Below are 18,357 nucleotides of genomic sequence, written 5' to 3'. Positions count from 1 at the left end.
AGACACAGGGTAAGCACGTGTTGACTGTCACCTGGAGCTGTGCCCTCCAGGTGAGTGCGATGGGGCTGGTCTCTGCTGCTGCCACCCTGATTTAAAGTGCCACCACCTGTGTTGCCTCCTGCCTGGGAAAGCTGAGGAACAGGAGGTACCTGAGCCTCTGGTCTGTATTTCTGTGCCTGCTTCCGTAAGTGCCTCTCTGAATTTGGTGTTTTCAGCCTTCCCTCGCACAGGACTGATGGAGAGCGTGCTACTGCAGAGGCTCTCCTGTTTCCCGGGGGATTTTGCTGCTTTCTGTTAGCTCAGTTGTGACCAGCTCCCCTCCGCACATTGCACAGAGCCTGTCTTACTTTCTCCTCCTTAATGTCACTGGTGCTTGGTTTGATGTGTCCTCTTGCTACTTTTCTCTGTTCAGGTCGCCTCGCTGTTGATATGTGAGTTAATTTGTTTCAGGAAAACCTTGTAGTGAGTAAATTGCTTTTCTTAGAAGTGGACGAAGGGAGGGAGGGACTTCTCTTTCTGTCTTCCTCTTTCTTAGCGTAAGGGAAAGTCACGTCGCTAGAGGTCAGTGTCCACAAAGAAGACAGGGGAGTCCTTGCTTTATTCGAATAAAGGGAGAAAGTTCTCTGAGGCAATAACCCAGCGGGGTCTTTCTTAACTTGCTGGGGCTTCGCAGTCCTTTTTATACTAATTTCTCTGTCCATTTGCCACCCGCTCTCCCTTTCCCCACTGGCTAAGGTACTTGGGAGGTACAGACTTCCTGAACTGCCCACTACGTGTACCCCCCTAAACATGTACAAATATGTGCCATCCCCATAGGTTGTATGACCATTAAAATGAGCTCTAAGCCCACCCTGTGTGTAGAAATTAATATATATAAACCTTATTAAGCCTAAAAATTTGAGAAGTTCAATATGACCTCGGTCAAGCAGCAGCTCTTTCAATGTCTCTCTTAGCTGACTTGTCCTTCAGCCATTTCCCTTATCTCCAAGCAGACAGACAGAGTTTGTAAAGAAACATTCACCTTGTTCTTGTAGCTAGTGAAAAAAAGCCTTCAAGTTAGTATGTAGGAAGGTATTAAAAAATCTCTAGAGGGAAAAAAAAAGAGCTACAATACAGTCTGGAGTGTTCTGTGTTAATTGCTTCAGAGCTTGTTCCCAGATGTAGGTGTGGAAATGTTATTAAAATGACACCACAGTCTCTGTGGTGTCTCTGGTGAGGGGGTCTGATACATGAGTGCAGGCTGTGCTGCAATAACTTTCTGAAACACAGACGTTTTTAAACTGGTGATTGTAATTGCAAAGATAGTGAAATCTGAATAACATGAAAGGCAGAGCATGCTCTAGCCTTGCAGGTGTGTAATTATGTTTAACAAAGTTATGTTTTGAAGCAAGGTACTCTATAGATGTCATGCAGAAATATTTATTTGCCTTATTCTCCAGGTTTGTGTGTGAATGACCTTTTACATTCGTTATCTTTCAAGACTAGGAAGTGGTGGTTTTCGTTTGTGTTAGCTGAATGAATGTTTTCTGTTTGATTTCTTCTTTAAAATAACTCTGCCTCATTCTATGTTATCTTGAAAAATTGTGTGGATTTTCAGTAATGATTGCGGCATAAATGTCACTGCTGTTCTCTGCTAATGCCTGCCAACCAAGATATTACATCTAAAAACACCTCAGCTACTATCTTATGATGGGCAGCTGTGCTTTATATGCAGCAACAGGGTCTAGAAGAGTGTATTTAACATTTATTAAGTGTTGCAAGCGTATTCCCAGATAAACAGCACGAAATGCTTTTGGCATAGGAAATGCTGTTTATAGTGAATTAGAACTGAGTATCATCCCAGGCAGGTGGCCTGGGATGTTTAATTGCAGGACTGGTTGAAACAGCAGGTGGAAAAGAGTGATATTCATCTAAACAAGCGTATGTTTTCAGGCTACAAGCACACTCTCCTAGTGCAGCATGAATTCTTAGCAGTTATGAGTCCTATGTAGGAAGCAACAGCATAATTTCTTCATTCTATTAAAAACAGACTAACAAAACAACAACAACAAAAAACAAACAAACCCCCCAAAAACAGACAAAAACACACACCCCCCAAATCCAAAACAACCCATCCTTTGACTTGTTGGTTGATTATCCTCCACTTTTCACCTTGTTTCCTTAAATAATTGCAGTCACGTTTGTTTCACTTTTATTGATAATATACTACTAAATATGTAGAACAGCTGCTGAGTTTTATTAGTGTCATACTGGCAATATGTAAAACTGCTTGGTGCTTAGAAGTTTCTGATCAGTGTTAAAGTTTTATGTTTATAAACATAATTTATTCCTTTTTCATAAAATGCATATTATGAGTTTAGGGCTGCACGTGGCAGGGGCAGGAAATAATTCAGATTGGCATCCCAATAAAAAATAGGAATTAGTGGATGTCTTGTGAGATAGCATTTTTATCTTTGTGTTTTTCAAATCTCTGTTTTTATAAGAAAGAGGCACAAATTAAATGCTTACCCAGACAGCTTCATTTGGGGAGTGGGTGAGAATTAATTCATCAACTTTGCATGCCAATCACATTGAAAGTAGCATTACCACCTAAACTAAAGCTAAGGTCTCAGGTGACCTTCCACCAATAAATTTATTTCAAAAGTATAAGTGTCCCTCCATCATTTTGATTTGAGAGCCAGACACTGCTTTATTTAATGAGAATAAAACATCAAGTCAGTGAAGTGCTCAGGGGCACATCGTTATGGTGGAGCTAGAGAAGGAATGCGCAGAGCAGGACTCTGAGCAAGATTTCTCCTGGCACATTTTTCTGTGCCAGCTGGAGCTGGAAACTTTTCGGTTTACAGGCACACTGCAAGAGAGACAGAATACTGTCAAGTGTTTCTGCTTAACTTGCTTGAAAAAAAACTTGCCAGGATTAATATTGTTAAATATATTTGCTTGCTTGAGAAACTTGCCTGAGAATCCTATGAACCTAAGATAAGAGACATAGTTTGTAAGCTCATCAGGAGTAATCAGCATCCGACATTCAAGGCTGTAAAACAAGTCATTTGAAGCTGGACGATACAGCAGTAACATAGACTGGGAACATCAGTGTTTAAAAAGCCATCAAAAGGACTGTAACTGTAAAAAAAGGACGCTAGACGGCAGTAAAGACCGTGCAACAGTTGCAGTTGTTCTCCCGGCACATGTCTCCGTGCAAACTAGAGCTGGAAACTTTTGGGTTTACAAGCACGCTCCCCAGGAGACAGAACGGGACAGTCCGAAGAGCTGGGAAGGAAAGCGCAAGTCACCTTTTGCAGGATCTGTTTGCTGCCTCTGTCCTCACAGCCGGTAAACCCCAGTCCCTCTTCAAAAAGTACAGTTCAAGAGCTCCTTGGAATTCTGTTTTCCAAGGTGAAACAAATAAAAAGAAAGAGGGATCATAGTATTAACTGTTACACACAGATATGTTGTTAGTTTTTATAGTAAGTAGAAAACTGTAAATTACTTTAGGAGCTGCTGAATGCACTGATCTTCATGGCAGATTTGAATGAGGTGTGTTGCTAAGGCTGTGTTTTGGTTTTGCTGCAGTGTTCCTGGAAAGGATGGTTTAGGCAGGAGAAAAAGGGGCTCTCCAAACCTAGAAAACAAATGTATCTTGTAGCTTGGCTCTGTGTCAGAGCTGGATACACACATGTATAGAGACGCCTTTAGTGAAAAGACACAGCCCAACAGCTTTCCAGCTCTCCAAGGGGCAGTGCTTCTGAGGTGCTTGATTTGGAGGAAGTCAATTCAGAGGAAGGGAAAGCTGAGGGGGGGGCTTCTAGGGCTCTTGGACTCCTTCAGTCCTTGAATTGCTTCAGGTTGCCTTTGGCTTTGCTGGAATAATTGCATGTTTTATTTTCCCAGCTCCCCTGAAGACCCCATACTTGCATCATTTTCTTACGTAGCCTTGGAAATTGCACTGAGCGTTTGCTGATCGTGCCAAGGTTATTTAAATCTTGCAAGGTAACCTGGACTCTAAATCATGGTAGCCTTGCACGGCACAGTGTAGTCCCTTCTGTTCCCTGATACATCCTGGGTGATTAGTGGAAGAAACTGTCCCTTCAAGACCAACAAAAATATCTTCACTTTACAAATAACATTGGGGAGATTTGAAGGGGAAGGGCAGCGTTGTGATTAGCAAGTGCATTATGTGTTCAAATCCTTCTTTTAGGCAATTTCTGTTACTCCTGCTGTTGCTCAGAGGATTTTCTGTTCTGTCTGACATTGGAGCAGGGAAAGGCTCGTCTCTGTTCCTTTGATGCCAACGGCTACTCTTGCTAGGAATGCTTTTCCCTGCAGACAGCCTGGGCTGCTGCAGCGAGAATTCTTTGGTGACTAAATTGTCAAACTCAGGATAGGAAGCAATTAGTCACAAGGGTTTCCAGGCCATTGCTGGGCTAAACTCACACCCTCTTTGTTGTAAGGATGGCAGGTTCTGCTCCTTCAGGCTTGTCTGCTGTGCAGACAGATCTTCCTTGTTCCATCTCTGCGCCATACAGATGTACTGGACGTATAGAGGGGAAAGGAAGGCCTAATTTCATTCAGATTTGGGGTTTGTGTAAAGAAATTCTTTTTTGGAGAAGCCTGAAAACAATTTTTCTCTCTTCTGGAAGCTTCATCCTAACGTGAGCAATGTGTAAGTGCTCCAGGCAGTGTCCAGCTGATGTCACCCTTTAAAGCTGGAATCTGAACGACCACCTGCTTGCTTCCCTTCCTGCCTGGGTCACACTTTGTGGTTTGTATTGCAGAGCTGTAAAATTTGTTCCTTCCAGAATACAAAAAAAAAAAAAATTGAAATAAAGCAATATGTATTTTTGGAAGGATTTTTGGGTGTGTGTATTGGACGAACTTTTGTCCTGATATTTCATATTATTGGCCCCATGCTGCCAAGATCACTGATCAAGTTTGAAGTTCACCTCTCAAATCCCTGTGCTATGCTGGGAGTTTCAAATATAGGAGTGCCAATGTTTTAAAATTGTACTTATTTAACTTGGATTATATAAATAAGAGATATAATGGGAAAATACAGCAAAAGCTGCTGGTAATTACTTGGAGCAGTGACAAATTAGTTTGGTTGGATTATTGTAGGAAGAAAAGTGACAAATGCCCAGGTTGCCATAGATCTACCTAAAGAAAAAATACATCCCAGTGTTCTAGTGTATAACCATTCTGGATTGTCAGTGTTCCATTTACAGATGGAAGGGAGCGGGGAGAGGGGAACTGGGAATAGCCCTAGAGAGGGAAGATGCCTCCACACATGGAAAGCCTCTGTCACTAGGTGGCATTTCTGGGCTCAGGGCTCCACCTCTCAGCATGAGGATGGTTAATGATTTCTAACCCCTGATGCAAAGCTATAGTCGAGTTGATCCAGCCTGCAGGAATGCTGACACAATTCAGGGGTGGTCTACAGCACACTTAATGCATTTAGGAAATAATAAAACTGTAATAATGTATTTTTTTTGCTTCATTTGATACAGGAAACAATGTCTAAGTGTGTCAAATCAAAAGGGGAAAAAAAAGAGGGTTTTTTTTGTTTAGATGACAGATTCAGACATACTTTATGGTAACTGGACAGGTAAGAAAACTTTTTTTTTTAATTATGCTATTCAAACCTTTTTTTATATATTTAATATATTTTTCCTTAATTATGTAACAAATTTGCAGTTCAAGGTAATGTAAAATACATGTTTCATCATCTTAACATAGTATAAATCAAAACCAAAAAAATCTAATAAGTATGTGTTGCATCAGGTACATCTCTATACTGATTCCCTAGAGGAATAAACCATAGGAAAGGTCTTCTGAATAGAGGAAGTGGAAAAAGGAAAGAGATGCATTCAGAAGGGAAAAATATAAAAGGGAAAAGTCATCCATGCTTTTTGCAAAAAGAAAAATGACAAATGTCTTGTGTGTGATTACAGCTTGTAGCTACTGGAAACCAAGAATCTTATTTTATATTTGTAAATCTTTATCTGGACAATCCAGATAAATACAGTTTGGAGTTGGGCAATTCTCAGGGAGGCTCAGGCAAGGATGAAGGCTCTGGCCAGAAGTAACGGCGGTATGGAGATATTCCTTATCCTGGTCCTCCACAGCTGGATCAGGAGAGCAGCCTGGAAATGGAAACAGCAGTCTTTACCTCTGAAGGACTTTGTCCAGTGATTGTGCTCAGGATCTTTTTACATGGCAGCCTCCTGGGATCAATGGATTGGGCATCAGCAGCTCCAGGACACTTTCAGCCGTGCCAGTTGCTCCTGGGAATACCTCACTGGAATTGCTTGGGCTCCCTCATTTACTTCCAAGCTTCTCCTGTTGATTTGCATCATCAGGTACCAGCAGGGGCTGCTGATACTTGCACCTGTGAGGGAGCATCGAGACCTGGTTACAGGGTTCCTCTGTCTGGATTCTGGCAATTCTCAGGGAGGCTCTGGCAAGGATGAAGGCTCTTGCCAGAAGCAGTGGAGGTGTGAGATAGTCATTATCCTGCTCGTCCACAGTTGGCAGGAGAAAGCACCCTGGAGATGGGAACACCTGACTTTGTCACCACAAGATCTCTTCCAGCCACATATGGATGGTCTTCTCATACAGAACTGCTGCAGCTTCCTTGAAGTCTTGGATTGACACCAGAGTCTTGAGCTCAGTTGCTGCTCTGCCACCTGCTCCTGGGAATGCCTTACTGCAACAGCCTGGGCTACCATTCTTACTTCCAGGCTTTTCCTGCCCACGTGCATCCTCAGGGGCGGAGTCCAGAGGGGTCACAGATGCTCAGAGCAGGATGAAGGCTCTGGTCAGAAGTAATGCAGGTGTGCAGGAGATATTCCCTTTCTTGCTCCTCCACACACGGATAAATAGAGTGCCCTGCAGATGGGAACAGCTGCCTTTGCCGCTGGAGGACCTTGTCCAGCACTGCACGGAGGCTCTTCCCATGTGGCAGCATCCTGAGAGCCATGGATTGGGCACCGGTGGCTCCAGGCATCTTTCAGCTGTGCAACTGGTTTGTGGGAATGCTTTTCTGGAAGCCTGCAACAAGCTCATTTATTCCAGGCTTTTTCTTGCCAGGTCCATGCTCTGAGATGAGATGGGTCTCCTGACACCTGTGGCTCCAAGGGAGAAGGGAGACCTGTCCATAGGGATTCCTCTGTCTGGAGTCTGGCAGCTTTCCCAGAGGCTCTGGGAGGGATGGAGTCTCTTGCCAGAAGTAACCTGGTTGTGCAGATATTGCTTCATTTGCTCCTGCAGGACTGGTTCCAGAGAACGCCCTGGAGATGGGAACAGCTGCCTTTGCCACTGGAAGATCTTGTCCCACACCACCCGTAGCCTCTTCCTATACAGAAACATCCTGGGAAGCATGGATTGGGCAGTGGCAGCTCCAGGACACTTGCTGCTGTGCCACCAGCTGTTCCTGGGAAGGCCTTACTGTAATGGCCTGGGCTCCCATTCTTAATTCCAGGCTTTTCCTGGCCACGTGCATCCTCAGGGAGGAGCGGGCTCTGCTGTTCCCCACCCCTCCCAGGCAGCAGGGAAACCTGTCCAGAGGGGCTCCTGTGTTTGACTCCAGCAGCTCTCCCAGAGCCTCTGGGAGGGATGGAGTCTCTTGTCAGAAGTAACTGTGGTGCCAAGATATTCCTGCTCCTGCCATCCTGGATTGGGAGAGAGCCCTGGAGTTGGGAACACCTGCCTTTGCACTGCAGGATCTTGTGCAGCAACGTGTGGAAGGTCATCTCCTACGGCACTGCTGCAAATTCCTGGGAGCCATGGATTGGGCACTGGGGTTTATCTTGAAACTAAGAATTTATTTCTTCCATTTCTACAAACGTGATTTTACACAAACTGTACAGAATGAAGTTTTTGAACCACGCTGCAGAATTCCACATGGCCTTACCCACGGCTGCAGTTCCTGCCCTGTCATGGGATTTTCCACGGCCACGTGCTCTGAGGTGCTCCAGCATGACCCCGTGCACAGGCGCTGATGCTTCAAGGTGTACCTGCTGCACCATGGACTTATCCACAACCACAGATCCTTCGGGCTTGTCCTTGGGCTTATCCACAGCCACTGATGCTTCAGGGTGTCCTGCTCCCATATGCACTCATCCACAGGTCACAGTTCCTTTGGCTGGAGTTCACATTGGAGTTCCAGACTGTCCTGCACAGCAGCAGCACAGAAACAGCAGCAATGCCTGGCCACCTGCCAGCCCAGGTGTGTCACCACTGCTGTCACCAGAGTGTCCCCAGGCATAGCACAGTAAGATGAGAACCAGCAAAGCCCAAATTAAGCCACTAACGAGCACTAATAACTAACAACCAGTGAGCCCTTGGCCAGCACAGGAGCCTGTCAGTGAACAGCTAAACAGCACTAACAGCTACAAATTCAGTTTAGCACATTCCATTCCAACCTGTTGTTCTCTCAAACCCTTCCAGCCCCACACTAGGCACCAAAAAGGACTGTCATGCTTTAACCTCAGCTGGCAACTCAGCCCCACACAGCCACCCTCTCGCTGCCCTGCAGTGGGATGGGGGAGGGAATCAGAGAAGTGAGAAAACTCAGGGGTTGAGATAAACACAGTTTAATAGGTAAAGGAAAAGCTGTGCACACAAACAAAACAAGGAATCCATTCCCCACTTCCCATCTGCAGGCAGGTGTTCAGCCACCTCCAAGAAAACAGGGTTCCATCACATGTAACAGTGACTTGGGAAGACAAATAACACCACTCTGAACAATCCCCCTTCTTTCTTGCCTGAGCATGATGCCACAGGGCTGTCCCACCTGTGTCCCCTCCCAACTCCTTGTGCACTCCCAGCCCACATCCCCGGTGGGTGAGATGCAGAAGAGGCCCTGACACTGTAAATACTGCTCAGCAATCAGGAGAACATCTCTGCATGATCAACAGTCTCAGTACAAAGCCAAAACCAGCCCTATACCAGCTACTATGAGAAATTTAACTCTACCCCAGCCCAAACCAGCAGAGCTCAGCATCTGCACAAAGCAAGATTTGGTTTCAGCATCAAAATAATACTCAGTTGGTCACAGACCATATTCTCAGGGGCTGAGAAATGTCACTTTTGAGCTAGACTAATTTATACCAGCTTTCACAAACATTTCCTTTAGATTCTAACCATGATTTAACATCAACTTCTCCAGTTCGGTATTTCTCTGAAAAGCAACAAACAATAAATCCTCCTTTGGGCTCGTTACTGACTGTAGGTTCTGACTGTCACAAGCAACTGCAGCAGACAGCTTCTTTCATAAAGACATCACAGAACTGCCTTCCTCCTCTCCTAAATCACTGGAAACTGATTCCAGAACTCTGCTACTGGGAAAGGTAAGGCCACCTCCCAGCTCTGGGGGATTTCAGGACTCTCAATACATGCAACTTTTCATCTCCAAGGTAATTTGGGAGCTGGGGAGGTACAGGAGGGAATTCCAGGTAGAAGAGTTTTCTAAAAAGCGGGGCATTTCAGTGCCTCATTTCATTTACTTTAAGCACAGCATTGCCTGTAAGTTCCTTCAGTAGAGCAAGGATTATTGTCCAGCAGCATTTTCTCCTTCAGAACAGCACAGAATGTCCTTCACAAAACCTTGGTGTTAGTTTACCTGTGTGAACAAACTCATTCACCTCAAAAAAAAAAAAAACCAAAAAACAAAAACCCTTTCTTCTTTCTTTTCCCTGGATTCTGTGTCAGCCTTAAAACACCCCAGGGATGAGCCGGTAGGGCACCGCAGCGGTGTAGCGTGTCCAGTCCTTCCCATATTTGCTGGAACAACGGTGCTCGTCCCTGATGCAGCGGTGGATGAGCAGAATGGTCATATAAATGATGTAGAAGTAAGGCAAGATGTGTGCAAACCCACAGGCCAGGCAATAGGCCAGCGAGCCCAGCAGGTCTCCTGTGTAGTTGAAGTGACGAGCCCACCCCCAAAATCCCGAGGTCATCAACTTGCTGTAGTACTTGGTGCCATCCACAGACATGTAGGAGCACTCGATGTACTCGGGTTTCTTCCCCCAGATCCTGCAGTTCCCATCTGTCCGACGGAAAAGGTCCTTCTGGTGGTTGGTGGCTCGGAAGATGTAGTAGCCAATCAAGCCCAACATCAACACCCCCACGGCGTTGGCTGTGCCCAGCTGGACGGGGTGGTAAACCAAATACAAACCCTGGGGAGCACAGAAACAACAGTTGCAAACAAAATACAACTATACAAAAACCAAAATACAAACAAAACTTGCAATATGTGCTCAGGATGCCAGACCAGTTACTTGACTACAGTGACCCACAACAGACAAGAAGAAAGGATGGAAAAACCCGCTCCCACCACTACAACTGTGGAAAACTTGCACAAAACTCTGCATCCTGCATTTGCCTTCTCTCTTTCTCTCTCCTAAATTGCACTTTTTCGTGAAACAAGAAGAGAGAAGTTGCCAGGATGCAAGCAAAGCAGGAGAGAAGGGAAAAAAACAAACAACAAAAGCCAAACCAACCACCACCAACCACAAGACCCTCAACATGCAGCAGTACAAAAAGAAACAAAGGATTTAGAAAAATACGCAGACAAAATAGACAGTGACAGAAAAAGGCCCAAAAGAAGGAAAATATGTCAATTCTGTGCATGGACAGTAAACCTTCCTGCAAGCGAATTGTTACAAGGAATGTTGTAATGGATTCTCAACACTCAAACTGTCTAGTAATTATTTAAGGTACAAATTATGCTGCTGGGCGGAATGTTTCTGGAAAGGTTCTTTCCTTTCAGCCCAAGTATGGATTGTACACATTTTTACCTGCAGAGTATAGAGGTAAGGCAGCCAAACACAGTCTCCCCAGCCCAAATACCATCCAAAATGATCATGGCAGATATCAATAGTTTTCAAATACCAGGCTTCATTCCAAAAGAAGTCCACAACATAAATACCCTGCAACAGAACAATTTCCCATTAATAACAGAGCACAGTCACCACTTACCCTGTTCAACAGCATCAGCCTAATCTCTGCTGTCTTGGGATATGATCTCAAATTCACTTGTGAATTCCTTGCTAACACTTGAAAAACAGGGTAATAAGAGGAACATATCACACCAATGCAATCTATCTGGATACACAACATCTATGTAGACAAAAATATGATGACTAAGGCAAGTGTACTACGTAAGGACGCACTTCAGAAGTGAACTCACAACTGACCACCCTGACCACTCTTCAGCTTAGAGCCATATGGTTACACAGAGGGGGATAGAGCTTCCATTGGACAGGCTTTCATTTACACAAATCAATGAGTAAATCCAAACTGTGCCCTGTATTTATTACCTTGGGGTCTCTTCAGGTGAAAGCACAGCACCACACGGACTGTTTGGAGGTGTGCAGGCATTTATAGTTCTGCCTGTCTCTCACACACACACAAAGTCAGGTGTAGCGCTGCCCTCAGAAAAAACCCACCCAGTCTTGCTCCATCTAAAGCCACAGAATTTGCCTCTGTTTAATTTGGATTCAAGATCAGGCTATGCCTGTGTCCAGAACAGAGGCTCAGAAAAGTTTCCACTGAAGTTTCCACTGAAATCTGGTGTAGACATGACCAAGGCACTGGTAGCACTCTGAAGGAACACAAGTGTCCAACGAAGTCCCACTATGTCATCACTGAATGAGCTTGTTTAGGCCAATTAAATTTCCTGTCTAAGTTTAATTTCCATGGAAGGAGGTTTTTCCCTACTTTGAGTTCATTTCCAAACTGGTTTCTTAATTTCCTCCTTTGCATTTACCTGAAGGACATTGACAAGGATCATGGAGTTTGTCACTTGGCCATACAGCTCCTGTTGTTTGGCAGCATAGGAAAGGTTAATTAGAGTCCAGGCTACAATCCCAGGGCGCCCATTGAAGAAGAGCTTGAAATCAAACCACTTTCCTATTCGAGGGTTAAATTCAATGCCCATCATGTAGTCGTAAAAGAAGTTGCCAGTGAATTTGCTGGAAAGCACAAAAAAATAGAAAAGTACACAGTTATACACAAGTACAGTCAATTACTATTGTGACTACACATTTCAGATTAATGTGATGTAGTGATAATAAAAATCATAAACCAACATAAGGTGGTGCAAGACAACACAAACTGACCCAACCGAAGCATTACATTAATAGAGATAAATTTTAGAATTTCAGAAGTGTCCTACTTTACTCTTTGTAACGCTTTTGAACAGTCTAACTATAACTTTACTTATAGGATGGAGGTATCTGTGACACTAATGCTGCTGTCACATGTGTGAAACACGGAGGATGGTGCCAATGAAGCAAAGAACCACAGTCAAATATTAGCTTATATATTATTTGTGCCAGTCATTCAATTTATAAGCCCAATTTTCATTTAACTGTTTAATAACTAGCATTCTCTCATTACTCAAAGTCACATACCAGTCTTTGGCATTGGTAGGGAAGAAGTAGCCTTTAATCATGGCAAACGTGGAAACTGCATATCCCAGGATATTGGCACACCACAGCAGAGGAATCCAGTTGTCAAAAATGATGGTAGGGGAGAAGAAGTGGAAGTAATAGGCATTTGCAAACCAAAGCACATGGGTAATGATCCAGGCCTGAAGTCCATTGATTTCATATTTATTCACTACACCTAAAATACAAAGAAAAAATGAACTCTTTAGCAACACTACATTAATACAGCTTTTTATTATGTATAGAAGCTCAAGCAAGTGCTCATGACACGACCTCACTTTTCTGAAGGTTACCTTAGGCTCTGCTGTAACCATCAGGCTTTGTTAGGCTGAGTTTTCTCCTCACAAAACTGAATCTAGAATTTCCCCCAAAACTAACAGAACTAACAAGTGACCCTTTCTAACATTTACTTCACATCACCCATTTGGTTCCAGTCTCTTGGGCTAACGTAGCTCCAGCAGGTACCACTGCCTCGTCACATACCAGCAATAGTCCACTGGTGATTCTAAGTGCCAAAATTATCAACTTTTCCATTGCTGGTGTGCTGCCTGCTGTATCAATAGTTTACTGACAGTAAGAGAGAGAGATTCTATGATTTATTCTACAAGAGGACCCAGGCTGCTTTCTATTTGGCTTTCAACTGAACACATGAGGGAGGTGAGGGCACTGACATCCATGTTTCCTCCAGCCACAAATGGGCTATTAAAGACTGTAAGTACAGAAATACTCTAATTTTAAAAGACTGGATGGTGTGGGTGTATTCTAAGGAAGACCTTACCAGCAGGGGTGACAGCACCTTCCTGTACACCTCCCACGTATCCAGGAAGAAATTTATGGCAGAAATCAGGAACAAACACATACAAAACCACCTAGAAGAGAGAGATTGTATTAACAGACAAGACAAAACCCCTTGTAGTACTATTATATATATACCAAATATAATCTGCAGTTATTGGATAAGCAAATATGGCAATATTTAGCAGTTGTGATTTTAGGCTAGTAATACATCCAAGCTAATACAGAACCCTAAAGATGTATTTCCTGACAGGTTGTTAATCCTTTTTTGGTGGGGAGGCAGGACAACTGCTAACTAGATTCAGGTCCTCATCCTTTTATTTTGAAATTAATCTGAGTTATAAGTGTTTCCCAATTAGGAAAAAAAATAGGTTTGCTAAGTTCGAAGATATTTCACACATATAAGTTATATTTCATTTGACAGCCTTCTTTTACTGCCTGTTTATAGAAAATATCAGCCCTTCTGCAGTGCTTTATTGGGTATGAATTTAAAACAAATGGGTATTGTTTTTCTATAGTATCTTCATCAAAGATTATTTGTGTATATTCCCCATACACTTATTTTTTCCAGTCCATAAGCTTCACTTGGATTCCAAAATCCATGGAAAGTGAGAAACACCAAAGAGTAAATGCCAGGGCTACATTCCACTTTCCTTCGTGTAAAAGGATTCATCCAAGAGCTGTTTGAAAAACCAGACCCTTCCTCAGTTCATAACTCAGTGATGTACCTGGAAAGCCACCCAAAGGGAATAGATGCCAGCAGCCCTGTAGGTCAGCGTGGGAGTCTTGTTCCAGATGTCAGACAGATGTTTGTTCCCTGTGAGCAAGTCCCTGAGGGGATCAGTCAGAGAGCACTGGTACTGGTCACAGGACATGATGAAGTAATACACAATCAGTGGGGCAAACAGGAGCAGGAAAAGGATGCTTGCCAAGGAAAACCAGTCCACCTCCCTGCAATCCAAAACACAGCAGTTTTTTCCCTGGTTTTCAGGTAGAGAAGTGGTTTAATTATATCAGACAATTTTTTTTCAGTGGCCCTTCCAGATGAAAACTGAAAATGTTTTCAGGGCACATACATTTCTGTGGGTCAAATAGCCATAAAAAATTTAGCACTGAACATAGAACACACTTTACCTCAAACTGTTATAAAACTACTCTACTTGATCACAGCAACACATTAGACATTATCTCCCCTCGGGAAAGCGGATTATTATTACAGACTTCATGGCTTTGATGGCAATCATGGCTAAAGCTGGTAGAGTATTCAGCTGGAAGTGATAACAGAACCCCAAGAACATTACAAAAAGCTTGGGAAGACAGAAAAGACGGACCTTGGATGGCCAGGAGTTGAACTCCCTGTCCCACACGCTGTCTGGAAAGCCACAGACAGCCATGGCTGTTTCCAGCTGCAAGACAACACTCCACCAACACCTGCCCAGCTCTGGGAGAACAGGCTCATCAGCCATAAATCCTGCTACAACAGGAGTTGTCAGCTGGAAATACACAGATGCCGGGATGCCTGCTTTCCAAAGCTCAGGAAATATTTTGGTTCTTGAAGGAACTGCAAATTTTACCAATTTTTACGATTCACTTTCCTTTTTTGCAAGGAGGACTGTGTTTTAGCCTAAGCCATCTGGCAAGCTCTCTGCCTTAAAAATCTTGAAGGACTCTGGCATCTGTTGCTACAGGAAAATATCCATGAGCCTTCAAGAGCAGGGCACTACAACAGTCTGTTACTAACAGGAATGGTGCAACTTTAGGAGTTAAGTATGAAGCACTTGGAAATACAAGGACTAATTAGAGTCATCAGCTTCTCTCACCATGCTCTTCCCCACTGCACTTGAGAGGTTTGATTATCATTTTGGGTGGGTTTGTGTTTTCTTTCTTGAGCAAGTTTTTTCTCCTGATGGGCTGCCATGATGTCTCCTAGGAAAGAAAATAATTTATTGCATTACTCCAGCTGGTTCTCAGTAATGCCTATGGCTTCACAAGAGAAACACAAATAACAGTTATTAAAAACTCTTCTATAGCCTTCTGATTACATGAAATTTGGGGGTGTAGGGAAGGAAGGAAAAAATCCTTAACAATTCCTTACGAACTTACATTCAGCAAAACATAATCAAAACACTGATGTCGAACTAATCCATTAAACTTCTTGCTAACTGGAAATTTCTTTTAAGATATATAATATTATATATGGCATATTATTTACATGTGAAATGCAAAAGGAAAGAAAAATGTTTCCTCACATTCTTTAAACCTCTGAAAATAAATTTCTGTATCTAATTGCCTTCCTTAATTAGAGAAATGGCTAATATTATCTGTATCATTAATTGTAACATTATCTATACTGGACCCTGGTAAGGATGTACTTTTGCCCAGATCCCTTGCTCCAGTTGTGCCAGCTACACCAAAGAAAACAGGAGATAATCTCACCAAAGCCAAAAATCAGCTATTATGGCAGTTGACACTCTATGGGGTTTAGCACTGGAGCTGAATCTCTGTAGGATCTCTGGTACAGAACAGTGTATTTAATGAATGGTGGTGCTGTTTCTGAACTTCCCTGGGCAAGTTGCAATTGGCTACTGAGGCCAAAAGATTTAGTCTAAGGATTTTTATCTTTTGAAACTACAGGTTGAATTTTAGGGATAAATTGCAGTATGGAAAGTGGATAAAACAGAAAATAGTGTTTCTTCCTAAAACAGATTTGAAATAGTCCACCTAGGAAAAACTTACAGACTTGTAAAAATCACAAAGCTCGAAGCCTGCTCAGCATACCTGATTCCTCATCTCCACTGATCATCAGGAACTGGACTCTCTCCTATTTCAGCATCTCATCTGTGTACACTGTATTAAGGCCTCACAACTTCTTAAGAAAAGTAGCATTATAATCTCACATTTCTGGAAAGGTTTCCTTAGCAGATGGGTTTAAAAGCAAAACTTTGTTGCCATAACCAATTAATGCACAGCGGTGCTATAGAGCCAAAGGTTATTTCTGTTGCTAGCTTTGCTACACTCTCTAATAACTTATGTCCATATCAGTGCTGGCAACAAGAATCCCTACTGTACACCTGTTTCATTTTTCAGGCTTTGCACTTCAAGAATGGCGAGTTTTTATTGGAAACTCTGAAATGGTTGTAACTAACAGCTCCCGCCACGGCCCCGCTCGGCTCTCGATGGGGAAGGAACGCGCCCATCCCCGGCCCGACACCCCGCGGGGGCCGCGCACCGGGGGTCCCTCACCAGGGGTCACTTACCAGGGGTCCCTCACCGGAGGTCCCTCACCGGGGGTCGCTCACCCGGGGGGACCCTCACCGAGGGGTCACCTACCGGGGGTCGCTCACCGCAGGTCGCTCTCTGGGGGGGTCACTCACCAGCGGCCACTGACCGGGGGCCGCGCACCGGGGATCCCTCACTCGGGATCACGCACCAGGGGCCGCTCGCCGGGACCGTGAACCGAGAGCTGCTGGCCGGGGGTCGCTCAGCGGCAGCGCTCCCGCCCCCGTGCACCGCCGTCCGCTCCAACCTGCAACTGACCCACGCACCCTCGGCCGGTGCCGGCCTCGCCTCTCGGCCCCGCCCCCGCCCCACCGCCCCGACCAATCCCCGCCTCGCCCCGCCCACTCCGCGTCCTCCCATTGGCTGCGCTCGCTCAACCCATGGGGCGAGGAGCGCGCGGGGAGGATTCGGCGCCTCGAGCCCCGCGCGGGGGGCGTTGGGTGGGGCCTGGGAAGGGATTCCCGGGAATCCTTGAGGGGGCGGAGGTGCCTTCGCGGAGAACGGGCAGTTAATTCGTGGCTGCGCCCGCGACAGCATCCGGAGCAGCCTGTTCAGTGCCCTCTGGGGGAAGAATCTTTTGCTAATATCCAGCCTAAACCTCCCCTGACACAACTTCAGGCCGTTCCCTGGGGTCCTGTCACTGGTCACCACAGAGAGGAGATCAGTGCCTGTCCCTCTTGTTCCCCACACCGGGAAGCCATAGGCTCCAGTGAGGTCTCCCATCAGTCTCCCGTCCAAGGAGACCTGCCCTGGGTCACAACAAAGCTCTGCAGCGCTGCAGGCCTGTCAATTTAGGTAGCCACAGAGCTCCAGCTTGTTACTTTTAGGCATCCACAGAGTCCCTAAACTGGATTGGACCACCCTGGCTTGTCAGCAAGTTCTAAATGTTCCGCTGATCATCATAAAATGTACCATTATCTATCACTTCAGCATAATTTGCACCAGCCCGGTGGGAAAGGGCCTGGGGGTGCTGGTCGAGAGCGGCTGAACACCAGCCCAGGTGGGCCCAGGTGGTCAAGAAACCCAATGACATCCTGGCCTGTGACATCCACAGTGTGACAGCAGGGCCAGGGCAATGACTGTCCCCCCAGCTGGGCACTGCTGAGGCCCCTCCTTGAACCCTGGGGTCAGTTTTGGGCCCCTCGTGACGAGAAAGACATTGGGAGGGGCTGGAGCATGTCCAGAGAAGGGAATGGAGCTGGGGAAGGGGCTGGAACACAAGTGTGATGAGGGGTGGCTGAGGGAGCTGGGGGGGCTCAGCCTGGAGGAAAGGAGGCTCAGGGGGGACCTTCTCACTCTCTACAGCTCCGTGACAGGAGGGGGGAGCCGGGTAGGGGGTTAGTCTCTTCTCCCAGGTGATAAGCCACAGGACAAGAAGAAATGGCCTCAAGGTGTGCTAGGGATGCTTTAGCTAGGATGTTAGGAAAAATTTCCTCATGGAAAGGGTTTCCAGGCAGTGGAACAGACTGCCCAGGGCAATGATGGAGTCACCATTCCTGGAAGTATTTAAAAGCCATGTAGATGTGGCACTTGGGGACATGGTTTAGTGGTGGCCTTGGCAGTGCTGGGGGAACGGTCGGACTTAGTCTTTAGGTCTTAGACTTCAGGTCTTTGCCAACCTAAAGGATTCTATGATTCTAGTACAGAATAAAGTTAGAATCCAGTATGTAAGGAGGCTCAGGGCAGCCAAATATGGGATGAGGGGCACGAGAGAAGAGACTGGACTCTGAAGAGCCCCGTCCCTTTGGGATGAGCACCCTGAGAGCCGCCGGGATGTCGCTGAAATGCGAACAGCACACCAAAAAAACCATCTCACCCTGCTCCACTGAACCGC

At 45.2% G+C, this 18,357-nt stretch overlaps 1 protein-coding gene across 4 annotated transcripts; it reads right to left on the bottom strand.

Annotated features, from left to right (window-relative positions):
• Window positions 1–9,467: 9,467 nt before the first annotated feature.
• Window positions 9,468–16,745, bottom strand: DHCR7 (7-dehydrocholesterol reductase). Of its 4 annotated transcripts, none has more exons than XM_027696343.1 (8): window positions 16,619–16,745; window positions 15,065–15,170; window positions 13,973–14,195; window positions 13,228–13,318; window positions 12,414–12,627; window positions 11,768–11,972; window positions 10,797–10,928; window positions 9,468–10,175 (listed from the first exon to the last, which is right to left on the bottom strand). In XM_027696343.1, exons 2-8 carry the CDS (start codon window positions 15,160–15,162, stop codon window positions 9,711–9,713), a joined length of 1,428 nt encoding a protein of 475 aa, XP_027552144.1. In that variant the 5' UTR covers window positions 15,163–15,170; window positions 16,619–16,745; the 3' UTR covers window positions 9,468–9,710. The 4 variants fall into 4 exon arrangements, with proteins under 4 accessions (XP_027552144.1, XP_027552146.1, XP_027552145.1 ...); XM_027696345.1 differs by having other exon boundaries at window positions 15,065–15,167; XM_027696344.1 differs by lacking the exon at window positions 16,619–16,745 and adding an exon at window positions 16,502–16,583.
• Window positions 16,746–18,357: the final 1,612 nt, after the last annotated feature.

This window comes from Neopelma chrysocephalum, unplaced genomic scaffold (assembly GCF_003984885.1).
Source record: "Neopelma chrysocephalum unplaced genomic scaffold, ASM398488v2 Primary Assembly neopelma1_106b, whole genome shotgun sequence".
Classification (NCBI taxonomy): domain Eukaryota; kingdom Metazoa; phylum Chordata; class Aves; order Passeriformes; family Pipridae; genus Neopelma; species Neopelma chrysocephalum.
This window is presented reverse-complemented; position numbering and strand designations above follow the sequence as displayed.

What these genes read in the sequence shown, in the direction of transcription:
- DHCR7 (XM_027696342.1), bottom strand. Translation starts at nt 16,047, where the DNA reads ATGATCAGTGGAGATGAGGAATCAG. An exon ending in GTGCAGTGGGGAAGAGCATG is followed by an intron (nt 14,196 to 15,064) that starts GTGAGAGAAGCT and finishes TTTGGATTGCAG; the next exon opens with GGAGGTGGACTGGTTTTCCT. An exon ending in AGGTGCTGTCACCCCTGCTG is followed by an intron (nt 12,628 to 13,227) that starts GTAAGGTCTTCC and finishes TTTGTATTTTAG; the next exon opens with GTGTAGTGAATAAATATGAA.